A 14,773-nucleotide genomic window follows, 5' to 3' on the forward strand; every position below is an offset into this window, starting at 1 on the left:
GGGGGGGGGACACACCCAGTGGGGGACGATGACAGGACACACCCAGTGGGGGGACGAAGACAGGACACACCCAGTGGGGGGAACGGGACACTACCAGTAGGGGGGGACACACCCAGTGGGGGACGATGACAGGACACACCCAGTGGGGGACGATGACAGGACACACCCAGTGGGGGGACGACGACAGGACACACCCAGTGGGGGGACGACGACAGGACACACCCAGTGGGGGGACGACGACAGGACACACCCAGTGGGGGGGGACACACCCAGTGGGGGGAACGGGACACTACCAGTAGGGGGGGGACACACCCAGTGGGGGACGATGACAGGACACACCCAGTGGGGGGACGACGACAGGACACACCCAGTGGGGGGACGACGACAGGACACACCCAGTGGGGGGACGACGACAGGACACACCCAGTGGGGGGACGACGACAGGACACACCCAGTGGGGGGGGACGACGACAGGACACACCCAGTGGGGGGGACGACGACAGGACACACCCAGTGGGGGGGACGACGACAGGACACACCCAGTGGGGGGGACGACGACAGGACACACCCAGTGGGGGGGACGACGACAGGACACACCCAGTGGGGGGGACGACGACAGGACACACCCAGTGGGGGGGGGACGACGACAGGACACACCCAGTGGGGGGGACGACGACAGGACACACCCAGTGGGGGGGACGACGACAGGACACACCCAGGGGGGGGGGGGACGACAGGACACACCCAGTGGGGGGGGGGACGACAGGACACACCCAGTGGGGGGGGGGGACGACAGGACACACCCAGTGGGGGGGACGACGACAGGACAAACCCAATGGGGGGGACGACGACAGGACAAACCCAGTGGGGGGGGGGGACGACAGGACACACCCAGTGGGGGGGGGGGACGACAGGACACACCCAGTGGGGGGGGGGGGACGACAGGACACACCCAGTGGGGGGGGACGACGACAGGACACACCCAGTGGGGGGGACGGACGACAGGACACACCCAGTGGGGGGGGACGATGACAGGACACACCCAGTGGGGGGGACGACGACAGGACACACCCAGTGGGGGGGACGACGACAGGACACACCCAGTGGGGGGGACGACGACAGGACACACCCAGTGGGGGGGACGACGACAGGACACACCCAGTGGGGGGGACGACGACAGGACACACCCAGTGGGGGGACGACGACAGGACACACCCAGTGGGGGGACGACGACAGGACACACCCAGTGGGGGACGACGACAGGACACACCCAGTGGGGGGGGGACGACAGGACACACCCAGTGGGGGGGGGGACGACGACGACAGGACACACCCAGTGGGGGGGACGACGACAGGACACACCCAGTGGGGGGGGGACGACGACAGGACACACCCAGTGGGGGGGGCGACGACAGGACACACCCAGTGGGGGGGGCGACGACAGGACACACCCAGTGGGGGGGGGGGCAGGACACACCCAGTGGGCGGGGCAGGACACACCCAGTGGGCGGGGCAGGACACACCCAGTGGGCGGGGCAGGACACACCCAGTGGGCGGGGCAGGACACACCCAGTGTCTTTGTGATGTCATCGATGTTCTGCATTATAATGTCATACCTGCCAGTGTATAAATTGCTGTCTCCCTGCCCAGGGTTACTATTACCTGGGACAACCACATAAGGAAATGGCTGGCATTTTCACAGAAAAATGGGAAAACAGACAATATTATTATGGAGATATACTTGTCGAGGAGACATCGGAAGAGCTTGGTGGCCCCATTTCAAGATGAGAAGAAGAAGACAGCAGACTGGAAAAACTGATAAAGAAATGCTCAGCATTATATTGTTAGAAAATATATTTTTTATTATATTATTTTTTTATTTTATTTATAATATATTTATTTTTTACATTTACATTTTATTTATATATTTTTAGAAAGTATATTTCTTATTACATTATTTTTTTATTTTATATTATATTTATTATTTTATATTATATTTATTTTTTACATTTATATATTTTAAGTATATTTTTTCTTATATTATATTTTTTTTTTTTTTTATTAAATTTTTTGTTAATTTTATTTATAATATATTTATTTTTTACATTTGTATTACATTTATATATTTTAACAAAGTATATTTTGGCCATTTAACTCTGCATAGCCTCTTAGTGCCCAGAGGGAAGGGCGGTCCTCGCAGCCATGGTTCCCCAGAGGTTTCCTCCACAGGGGGTTTTTCCTCTCCTGAGTGCTGAAGGACGACTCTTTGCGAGTCCATAGGCTTCCACTTATAGGTCAAGTTTCTGAGAGCCACGGGGCAGTTTTATAATGCAGAGTACACAAAAATTATATTTTATTATTTCATTATTTATATTACTATATTTTTACAATAAAAAAACAAAACTAAAACATTGGTTGTCCTCAAGTTTTTGAAATTGTATTTAACTGTGTGTTTAGATTATACAGTAAATGTGCTGTATACAGTATATATTGAGATGTGACATATAGCAGGTGATAGGATCATGGTAAAGGATCATGACTACATTGTTACCAGCTGTGTTCAGGGCCTGCCTGAGTGTTCTGGATGCCCGTAGAGTGCCCCCATCCCCCACAACAAATGTATAGGCATATAGGAATACGCCTGAATATTAATATGCAGGAGTATTCTCCAGCATTCAAATGTAGAAAATATATACGAGAAGGGGTATAACTAGATGCGGGTACACCTGTTAGTGCATCCGCAAAGTTAATACTCCAAGCTCATACCCTAATGGCGCTACTGATTGGAATAAATAAATAACCACAAGCTGCGGTCACAAAGGGCAGTGGGAATGCCCAATTAAGAAGAAAAAAACAATGAGAAATAGATGTCAACATTTATTTATATAGCGCCAACAAATTCCGTAGCGCTTTACAATTGGGAACAAACACATAAGACAACACTGGGTAATACATACAGACAGAGAGGTAAGAGAACCCTGCTCGCAAGTTTACAATCTATAGTACAATGGGAGTTAGAAACACAAGGGCATGTGCTACATCATATTGCACAATGGACCAGCTAGAACGCAAAGGTAAAAGTATTGAGTGGACTGTGTGTGTTGCAATGTTGGTCAGAGGGTTGTTGTCTTGCGTTAGCAGTGTAGAGGATGGTAATAGGGTAATCTAGGGAAATTAAGATGGTGGTTGAGGAATATCATAACCTTGTCTGAAGAGGTGGGTTTTCAGTGAACGCTTGAAGGTTTGAAGACTAGAGGAAAGTCTTATTGTGCGTGGGAGGGAATTCCACAAATTGGGTGCAATCACAGACACCTCAATATTCTGCAAGTACAAACCGTATGTGCTGAGAAACCCCAACGCGCCTTCGTGCCACAGAGCACCCCCACCAGAAGGGACGTCTGGTCTGGTGAACCAGAGAATGATCCACCCAAATTGAAACCAATCGGAAGCTGATCAAACAATCAAAACATCATATGTATAATAGAACACCCACATCGCACCAAACAACCAAAGAATGAGACTCCAAAAAATTACAACAATACAACAGTCTGTAAAAAGGTCCAATGGATCCCCCACAGAAACAAACAAATAAACGCATTCAAGAGTAAGCAACACACAAGACAGTCAAGCACTACACACAAGATACACGTCCTCCACAACCACTCCACCAACCTCACACAAAGGTCCGATAAAGTGGCAGGAGCAGATAAAGCACCATCCCAGCAAATCAACAGTCCTGGGCCCAAGCCCCAGAAAAAAAAAAACAAATCCCAGGTCCCCAACTAGATACCTAACCCCCATAAACATCAGGGATCAAATACAACACATCCAATGACCCTATCTACAGGAGACTAGCTACAACATTGCACAACCAGCCACAATCCAAATCTGTGCATGTCACCTAAACCATCTGGCTCCAATGCACTCAAACGATGGATCCAACAAGTTCCACGAAGACAAAGGCGCCGAAGTCTGCCACCCCCCCAATGGCAGGAGGGACAGACTCCAAGCCAACTACTCTCAAACTAGCAGGACCACCGCCATGACAATCATCAAAATGACGAGGAACACCATGATCCCGTCCTAAAGCCCCAAAACTACGCCCATGTTCCATACAACGAATCCCCAATTCTCCGATTGCTCGACCATCACAGACACCCACATGAGCAACAAAGCATGCAAACAACATACTCAGCACCACAATTAATATAAGATCCAACATGAAAGCCCTTTCTAGTAGAGAAGGACTATCTCCACAATCTACGAAACCACAAGCCGTGCACATCCTAGCCCCACACCCAAAACATACCACAATTCCCCCAGAGCCAGGAACAGACAACCAAGAGGAAATCGCACCACCCAAGCCAGAAACCCGTCGCCCCGCACAATGACTAGGAGCTAAACCACCACCAAGCTTTTTGGCCTTTATGAAAACCATCCTAGCTCCCGTTCCCAATGTAGAGCCCAACAAAGGATCCAAACGTAGAATATTAAAGTTAAAATTAACAACATCTCTAATTTCAGATGAACATCCACTGCATCTGGAAATGAACAATGGCTCACACCCAAAAGAAGTAAAGGAAGGCATCCCAGATCCACGAGGCCCACTGGCCACCAACAAATCCTCTGCATTCAAAACTAAAGAGGACCGCAAAGAATATTCCAATAAGGAAGCTGGACTTTCCCCTCTCCAAATGCACCCACCAAATCCCTAGCCCGCTCACCTAATCTAGCGTCATCGGAGCAACTCCTCCGCAATCCACACAACCGTCCAAATTGAATGCCACCAAGCCAAATCCCTTGACGACCACTGAAACAATGGACAGTCACAGGAATCAACCTCCCTCCCAAAAGTGGAAGACTCAATCCGACCTCCGACCACCCTGAGGGAAACATCTAAAAAACCCACAGACAATGCGCTACAATGACCAACAAATGTCAAACCACAAGAATTAGAACCCAAACATGAAACAAAATCAATAGCTGAAAAAGAATCACCCCTCCACACAAAAAGACATCATCAACATATCCCACAGATAGAGAAGAATGCAGTATTAATGCAGTTGCCACACACTTTAGAGCTTGAACTTTAGTAATAGACAACAGTACACAAGATGCACAGGATGGAGACAGGAATAAACACCTCTAATAAGAAGCTTCTTGGATTTCGGAATTAAAATACCTGAACCCCCTTTGCTTTAAACAGATAACTTGATTTAAGGATTTTTCTGTATAACTGATGCGAGAGATATGCACATAAACTTGATTTTTAATAATTAATTAATTTCAGTGAAGCATTCTAACTGGATGCTTAAAGTATGTGTTCTTTCTGATAAATGACAGAAGTTGGGAACTATTGCTACCCCCTAGATGTTTGTTACATTAAAACAGGTCGATTTTAAATTGAATAATAAAAGTGATTAGGATTGTGAAGAATTGGGTTTCGGTCTGCTTCTTGAATCCTGCTTTACCTCCAAATGTAAACTTGAAGATTAGATCTACATTCCTTCGCTCATATGGAAAAGTAGTCTGATCGCCAAAAGAGAGGGGTCTTCATGTTATCCACGATTGATTTTGGGATATGGACACATTGTAGATTATACAATCTTTCCCCATACACATCCTCGCTTATTCCATTATGGGATATTCCAACTTTCCCAACTGACTTATCTTGATATATTGCCACAAAGTGGCCCAGTGCGAATTATAGATTCTACAGTCTGGAAGGGGGATGTTTGCTCTAAGAATTACATGGATTTTCTGTGGGGTAATTCCACCAGTACGAGCAGAATTAGACGCTTCTACCATGCCTCCAGAAATCACCTATTAGATTATACGAGTGATTGCTGAGACTAAGGAAATCATCTTGACTCTCCAAAAACGAGACTACTAATGCTCTGTATAAAGGAGGAACGTCACTAACTTACATGGAAACCAGATCTTGGGGAGACCTTAGATGCAGAGAATTGGGCCAATATCTGGGAGAGGGTTGTGAAGATGGTACTATGCCCTGACCAATCTGCGAAGTACGTTCTCGTACGTATCAGATGGCTGCTGTAGAGACCCTTTTTACATGTCTGGTGAAGCTGCCCCAATTTCACTTTTTATCGCAGATCAAAATCGTAATTTTTCCTGTCACAGATGTTTTAATTTTTGATCCAAATTACATTACCAATCCCAGAAGCCCAAATGATCAAAACCGGTTTATCAGACACACATTGATCACTGCACCAAGTGAAGAAATTCCCCATCTCTTTTATTGGTTATCAAAAGGATATGGCAAACATACCAAATGGAACACAAATATTTTGAGATACTCTTCTACAACATTTGGGCCCCTGGTTGTCATAATCATACAATACCTACCCTTTGATTTGTGTCCCTGTCCCCCCAAGTGGCCTCATCTCTCCAAACGTTAGCTCCTTTGGTCATGGTTCAAGTCCCTCTGAGTGTATTCCTAGCCCCCATTTCTGGTTACTTTATCCTCCTCCCAGACTTTTGTACATTCTTCTCCGCCTCCCCCCATGTTATTTAAATTGTTAAGGCATCGACAATCTTTTTCCCCCCGTCGGTTTCTAATCCCAAGGTTTCAGGACTTTGTTGCAGTGTTCATGTTTATCTATACTTTCTTGGGAAAATAGTCTACTATGGATATAAACCACGTCGGCCTTATGTCTGCTTTGGTTTCAACGCACTTGTGAAAAATGTGACACTCCTTTTCTATGCAATATGTTGTGGATTTAAAAAAAAACAAAAAAAACACAAAAATAATCATTTATTAAGTGAACACAAATACGAAAAGAGAAAAATGTTCGGGCACCTACTAGTTCCTGAAGTCTAAGGAAGCCTGGCAATAGGTTCGCCTCCAGTTCCCGCAAAAGATCTGCTTTATCAATGACCTAATGAAAGACAGTATCATACTAAAAATGGTAATCACTCATTCCACACGGGAAACAAAAATATTCATAATGAAAATGAAAATCCATTTTACTAATCACATTCATAGCTAAAAAATGAACTTTGAAAGAGTGTAACAGTTTAAAAGTTTATTGGGTGAAATTTGTATCAGTATAAAATCCCGTAACAGAGTATGGTGTACAGATATAGCCCAAGTGACACCGAAACTGTGTTACACTTATATAGTACCTAAGTGTGGATTACCAAAATGTTAATATACAATTGGTCTCACAAAACACTGCATCCAGCAAGGATTTCCCAGGTTATGTAGTACACAAATCTAGTAAGCACATTCAATTAGACAAGAGATAATGCAGTTTTTGAACCGAAAATATCCACATAGGAATTGGTCTATGAATGAGAATTAGATATCAGAATGAATGGATAGTGTCAGTGCCATGATATGGGACAATTAGTACATACATTTGGCATACAGTACAGCCCAGTAGAGTGGAGATTAGAAAACGGAATGGAATTACTCACAATGTAAACGGTTTCATTTTCTAATCCTTGGCTTGAAACCGCCTTTTTATACAACCGGACAAACTCATTAAAGGTGTCACATCTCTCATAAGAAGAATATTCATTTTCCGAACCAGGGAAGTGGTTGTAAAGCTGGTCAAGTATTTGCTCAAACAACAACCTAGCTGTGAAACTCTCCACACAATTTACAAAGGCGTGAGGCAGCTGAAAAATAAACAAAATGGACACAAAATATTTTTTTATAGTCGCTTTATTTTCCCCCAACGAATAGTTTAGCAGACTTATAATCAAACTTCATTGTACTGTTACTGTACAATGCACCCTAGTGAAAAGCATAGGAACCTTTTCTCACTAGTTCTGTTAACTTGGTTGCACAAGTAGATTAAATGTGTTTTTCTAATTTCCGAAGTTTAATATATTCGCTTTCTTCCCAATTAGAAAAACTATGGTGGTGACACCCCAAAGGGCGCTCCCATATAAGTGGAACCACTGCCGCCCACTTTCAGTGCTGTTAGTCTCTCTGTAACAGTGGAGAAAACCCATTCAAATCAAAGTAATCATTCAAAATAAAATATTTCCAGTGGAGAAACGGACTTCTTTCAGAAACTGGAACAATAGGAGCCCAACAATAGTTCAAACAAACGTAAGTTTTCAAAAGAACGAACATTATTATTTGATCATTGTTATGCACAATGACACCATATCTTGGAGTAGCGACAAAGAAGCTCCTGTCCAATTGGTTTGGGAAGATTTCGATATGAAACACACCTCTAAGAGATATGGTCCATAAATCCAAATCATTTATGTTGTTCACCTTTTAAATGATATGGTGATTAAGGTGTAAAACCTGCTAATGGCTTATAACACCTGCAGTGATGCTTTAGCTTTCAACTTTTATTTTGAGCAATTAATTTGTATCCCACAAAAAAAAAAAAAAAGTCTATTTTTCCCAAATTATAAGGACACAAACATATATACTCAAACTATAATGCAGTTATAGGGTTCTAGGAAAAAAGGCATACTTTTTAGATTAAAAAAAAAATAATCTCCCCCTTTGAAGTATGTCAAGTGCCCAGAAAGAAGCAGAATGTGCTTTCAGCGTTACCTCCAGTGTGCTCAGCACTGATTTCAGGACATGCGTCTTTCCAGTTCCAGTGTGCCCATAAATAAAAATGGATGGAAAGCTTAGATGGGAAGGCTGAAAGGAAAAAGTCATCCAATGAATCAGGTTTCAATATAGCTTTTAAAGCAACTCATAGCTGAGAATGTGTCAGTATAATAGCATTTTATACTCACTGCAAATTCCGTTTCTCGGAGTCCACTGGGGGACACGGTGACCATGGGGTATAGTAGGTGGACCTGGAGTTAGGGCACTTCAATAGATTACTGTTCAGTGTGTAGCACCTTCCCTATAAAGCTCCTCCCATTCGGAGGTTTCAGTAGCCATGCCGTCAAAGTCAGACAACTTAAAGAGCGGCAACGAAGAGGGCCCTGAATCAGAAGATCAGTCCGAAGAGGTGACCGAATGCCAACACTTGAATGTTGGAGAACCACATTCTGCGCAGCCAATTGGAAGCCACCAGAGCGTTGGATACCCATTGTCCTATAACTTCCTTAATACCTGTGGAAGCATTGGTATCAGTTGGTACATACACACCAGCCAATACATCCACGTGATGCAATCATGCACACCACTACTCCATGCGCTCAGGGGAGGGCTGCAATGCTGGCAGAGGTGAGGGAAGCCAGAAGGGTGCACACCTCAACCCACACTGAACAGTGACCTACTGAAGTGCCCTAGCTTGAGGTTCACCTATTATACCCCATGGTCACAGTGTTCCAGAATGGCAGGAAAGAGAAATGTACAATTAAAAAAAATATGCACACTAGTAAAACAAGCCTTAAGGCTTCCAAAAAGCAAGATAGTTAAAGGGGTTGTCCACTTTTGGACTGACTCTGCATTTAATAGTATATTCCCCCTAACCACGTTTAAATAACCCAACCAGACCTCATTCTCAAGACCAACAGCTGAAAACAGGTCAAAGGGATAAGACAAATCAATAAACTGATAATAACTTACAGATTATATTATCATGTAACAGGGGGTTATTCTACCGCACCAACTGTAGGATTCTTGCCCAGTCTAGTAGGAAAATATTCTTGAATAATGTATACTATTTAGTTATATATCATATAAATCAATTTAGCTGGGGTGCTACCTGGAAACCAAACAATATCATAAGTAGGAAGAGGAAAGGACAGAAGTTTCTTTATTTAGGTGCACAGAATCCTCTATAATTAGTTATTCTACTACATACATTTAATTCATCCTTATGTTAAAATATAACCTTTATTGAAGTTAATTTAAAAAGCGAAAATGTGGATTAAAAAGTATACTTATAGAAAGTGATCTTAATAATAAAAGCTGGAAACACTACCATCCTGTACCTATATAATCCTGCTTCATGGATTATATGGTATGAAGATGTTAATTGATTTAACCTGCAGTGCTATGAAGAGGTCAATTAAATATATGACCTGCAGTAGCAAAATAGATATATAATGTGTAAATAGTATATACCAGTCTACTTATATATATTATCAATCAGAAGGTAGGAATTTGTATTGTTGCTCAGGAAGACCCTTTAAATCCCAACATTTTTGTTTACTGCTTTATAATAGTTGCAGAACAGAGGTATGAGCAGGAGGGCCAATGAGAAGCCAAAATGTCCACGATTGCAGCTTCTCGAAGACTCTCTGTTCACAACCCGCTCCAACACGTCAGAGCCACAATCTCCAGCCAGGACTGTGAAACTAAAAACAGCTTTAATGCTCTGCTCCAACCCTAGGTACTGCAGGTTTAAGAAAACAAATAATAAAAAACAATTACTTGATACCTCTCCAAATATCGAAAGCAATGTTGACAACTGTAATTCTCGGCAGAGGACAAGTTTTTCCAGTCTCTGAAGTTTTTCATCCGGATACGGGAAATGCTCTAATGTGTTCATGTTTCACTTCAACATATTAACTGCAAATTAACACAATTCAGACATATTAATCATAATAAACAATTACTTACACATCACAGTATATGTTACAGCACTTCCCGATTGGAAACAAACACAGTAAACAAAGACTGGGCATTAACAAACAAATAAAGAGATCCTTGCTCGCAAGCTTACAATCTATAGGAAAATGTGAGTTTGATACGTGAGGTTAAGTGCCACATAATGCATATTGTTCTAGCCAGCATGAAAGGAGAAACAATGCCAGCAGGGTTTTATGATCCAGTCACAGCTATGTTCATTAAGGTTTTCAGGAAATTCTGTGGGCTAGGGCAAAGTCTTGTTGTACAAGGAGGGGGGAATTCTACATCATGGGTGCTGCCCAAATAAAGTCTTGTAACAGTGAATGGACACAAATAATGAGTGAGGTGCAGTTCTTGGGCACAGCAAAGAAATTGAGTTTGGAGATAATTTGATAAACGTAAACAGATGTATTTTGTTGCAGGTTTGTTAATGACTTTTGTTAGTGGAAGTTATTTATAGCAGATTCTGCTAACCAAAGTGGTTACTAGCAGAACTAATGGGACGCTTGGCAAGGGCAATTAGTCTAGCTGTTGCGCACAAAATGGACTGCACGTTAGGAAGACCAGTAAGAAGGGAATTGTCAATTTGCATGAATAAGAATTTTAGTACAGATTTGCGAGAGATGTGTGAATTGTAGAGATTTTCTTAAACACATGTAACAGGATTTGGAGACAGACTGGATGAGGGAAACAAATGACAGTTCTGATCCAAGGAGAACACCTAGGCAGTGAGAGCTCGAAGGGCAGGATTTATTTCTATTGACAGTACGACGGTAGATATGCCAGGTACATTTCTTCTGTTAACTGGTGGAAAGATAAAAAGATGTGTTTTTTAAGGTTCAAACATCCAGATGAAATGGCATAAAGACATTCAGAGTGGTGGTTTACATAGAAAAGAGGACAGGCCTAGGACAGTATTTTGGTACTCCAACTGATTGAGTAAGCGGAGAGGAGGTGGATCCAGAGACATGAACTCTGATGGATGACATAATCATCGCCATTTATATAGCGCCACTAATTACACAGTGCTGTACAGAGAACTCACTCACATCAGTCACTGCCCCATTGGGGCTTACAGTCTAAATTCCCTAACATACACACACACACACACACACACACACAGACAGACAGACAGACAGACAGACAGAGAGAGAGAGAGAGAGAGAGAGAGAGAGAGACTAGGGTGAATTTTGATAGCAGCCAATTAACCTACCAGTATGTTTTTGGAGTGTGGGAGGAAACCAGAGGACCCATAGGAAACCCACTCAAACACGGGGAGATCATACAAACTCCTCACAGATAAGGCCATGGTCGGGAATTACACTCATGACCCCAGTGCTGTAAAGCAGAAGTGCCAACCACTAAGCCACCGTGCTGCCCAGACCTTTAAATTTAGAAGTGATCATATAATTGACCACCTTCGTCAGCGCAGTCTCTGGAGTGTTGGTCTGACTGAAAAGGATACAATAATTTGTGAGAGCAAAGGAAGCATGTGAGGAGAGTGTAGGAAAACCTCTTAAGAATCTTGGACAAGCATGGGAGTTGAGAAGAGAGATTTTGGGTCAGAATTTGTTTTTGTTTTGTTTTTTTTCCTCAGTATAGTAGTAATATTGATAGAAAGATACAACAGGAGATGGAGAGTATAGACGTTACTTAAGGGTACGATGAGCAGAACAGATGGCAAATGGAGTTCTGAAGTTATAGGGTCCTGTGGACAAGTAGCGGAGAGCGAAGAAGAGAGTAAAGATTTAATCTTCATTTGTTGGATCAAATGAAGAGAAAGTGCCAGAGGGTGCAGGAATGGAATTGAGCAGGTTACTGCTCGTGGAAAAGGATTTCACGTGGGACAAGTTTGAAGCGAGATGCTGTGCAGTGACGGTGGTCAAAGGGGCTTGAGTAGGAGGGTTGAGAAAAGATTTAAATTTTTTATTATGTATAGATATTTAATGTATTATGTATAGATGTATAATGCAATGCTAAGATTTAGTTGAAATATGGTAAATATCACTTAAGTAGATGGTTTCACCCACCCCTTGGCAGAGTTTGTATGTGCGAGACTGGTCCTTCGAATTCATCAAGGTTATAACATCAAGGGTACCAATTAATCCAAGCATCCCACTGGTTATTAACCTCAACAAGAATTATACTGCTCATTAACAAATCAAAAAAAAAAAAAGACTTGTTATAAGATAAAGAAATACATGCACATAAAATAAATGTTATGATAAGCTACATATTAAAGCCAATTCTGTAGAATTACAGTAGCTATTCAGTCCTACATAGCAAATGTGACTTGACAAAAACAATTCAGTACACAGCAAGGAGGCAAAACTAAATACGGGGTTCCTAATAAACACCACTTTAGTGTTTATAGTTTATTTATAACGTGCCAGTCACATTACACAGCACTATACATAAATGTTAAATTAAATATTTATTTAATCCATGTTTCATTTTGCTCTTAACAAAAAGAAGTATGTTGCAATCAGGGGGCAAACAGCTATGTGATCATACTGTGACTCCTTTACTTAAGACTTTGAAATACTAGTTTTTATGAATCCATTCACCATTTCATTCAGTTTAGTGTGGAGCTACAATATGAAGAGGATGCTACTATATACCCTGCATCAGACATGTATACGATTCCTAAATGATAAATTATTTGGGGGGGGGGGGGGGGGGGAGTGCTATGCTAAAATCATGCATGCAGATACATATAATGGAGGGGAGCACAGGATATCAGGGCGCATTCACACCCAAAAAATATTCTATGTACATAAAGATTTAATAAACCTGTCATACAGTCAGCACTACAGATGGAGGCTGTCATGTAAATCACACTACTCAGTACAAGAGCGCTGTAAACTGCACTACAATAGTTTCCTTAATATTTTACATAGTAACTCTGGCGGACGTGGTCCAGTAACTGTAATACCCCTGCGCCTATCATGCAATGTTAGTAACATTGTTCAGTTGCGGTTATTGAATTGAGGCTACACTATTACTGCTGCTCCCTGCATAGGAAAGCTGTGACCAGTAGCGATAGCAAAACGGGAGATTGTACAATCTGGCTCAGTTATACGTTTAGCTGTAATCCAGGTACTCACGTCCAGCCCTCATCTGGGTAATAATAAGCATCAGCAGGCATGCAGCTCAGCAGCCATGTTACTGAGTGTAGGAGAGATCCCGCCAGCAGCAGCTGCTCCTCCTCCCTCAGCCCGGCTCATGTCACTTCCTCTAACTCCACAATCCTCTCACTAACATTCTATTCTGTGTTGTTGTGGTGATCCCCACTTCATAGTGTTTATTACCGTTAGAAGAAGACACATTCAGCCCTAGTGTTCCAATATGATATCTCTAATTAACATACATACATACATACACATATATATATATATATATATATATATATATATATATATATATATGTTATTTTAGAGAAAGGAGTGTAGGAGAGAGCATTAGGAGGGGGACACAAGACCATTGGGGTTTGCCAGCTGCGTGTAAATAAACTTTTACTTGCTGGCAATGTGGCACCCGGATATCGGGCCGCGCACATTGCTGGCAATTGCGGTAAAAATCTCTGCTCATTTTCCCTCACAGAAAACGTGAGTGCGTTCTTTGGACAGCACTACAGAATTAGTGGTGCTACATAACTAAATGATGGTAATGATGAACTAGTGTTAAATTACATGCATTTACTAGAGCTTTTAACATTTGTGTTCAAATAAAATGACGTGACAATGAAACCCATTGTTTCCAAAGTCAGCATACCCACTCACATTTTTACTTGGGTTGAGGTGTAGTTCATACTTGCCAACTCTCCCTGAAAGTCAGGGAGACTCCCTGAAATAGGGGTGATCTCCCTCACTCCCTGAAGAGTCTGGCAATCTCCCTGATGTTGAGCCAGTACAAGACGTGGTTGGCTTCCCCATCTGTGGCATGATGACTCAGTCCATTTATTGATGCCTATGGCAGGGGGCCATTTTCATGGAGACCAAGATTAAATCAAAGACTGACAGGTAAGACAACATGACTTCAGTAATGGAGACAGAAATGTAAAAGACACTTTAGTCTCCAGAGATTCATAAGCTTCTTTTCTTTAATGCATAGTTGCCTACTCTCCTGGAATGACCAGGAGACTCCCGCATTTCTGGGAGAGCAGTGCAATCTCCCCACTTCTCGTCCCCGCAATAGATAAGTGGCACAAATATTGTTGCTGTAATTGGCCAAAATTGTGACAAT

General features: G+C 42.6%; 1 protein-coding gene across 3 annotated transcripts in view; it reads right to left on the reverse strand.

Annotated features, from left to right (window-relative positions):
• ORC5 (origin recognition complex subunit 5) overlaps positions 1 to 14,368 on the reverse strand; it is a 48,928-nt gene extending 34,560 nt beyond the window's left edge. Inside the window, exons 1-6 of one of the 3 annotated variants that reach the window (XM_075213630.1) lie at positions 13,636 to 13,765; positions 12,559 to 12,674; positions 10,338 to 10,468; positions 8,546 to 8,638; positions 7,441 to 7,644; positions 6,825 to 6,899 (exon numbers count right to left, since the gene is read on the reverse strand). In XM_075213630.1, coding sequence (XP_075069731.1) covers positions 6,825 to 6,899; positions 7,441 to 7,644; positions 8,546 to 8,638; positions 10,338 to 10,448 — 483 coding nt within the window. In that variant the 5' untranslated portion in view covers positions 10,449 to 10,468; positions 12,559 to 12,674; positions 13,636 to 13,765. Of the gene's footprint in view, positions 1 to 6,824; positions 6,900 to 7,440; positions 7,645 to 8,545; positions 8,639 to 10,337; positions 10,469 to 12,558; positions 12,675 to 13,635; positions 13,766 to 14,310 lie in introns of those variants that run through there. The other 2 variants (XM_075213631.1, XM_075213629.1) reach the window with 2 other exon arrangements.
• Positions 14,369 to 14,773: the final 405 nt, after the last annotated feature.

This window comes from Mixophyes fleayi, chromosome 5, assembly GCF_038048845.1.
Source record: "Mixophyes fleayi isolate aMixFle1 chromosome 5, aMixFle1.hap1, whole genome shotgun sequence".
Lineage (NCBI taxonomy): Eukaryota > Metazoa > Chordata > Amphibia > Anura > Limnodynastidae > Mixophyes > Mixophyes fleayi.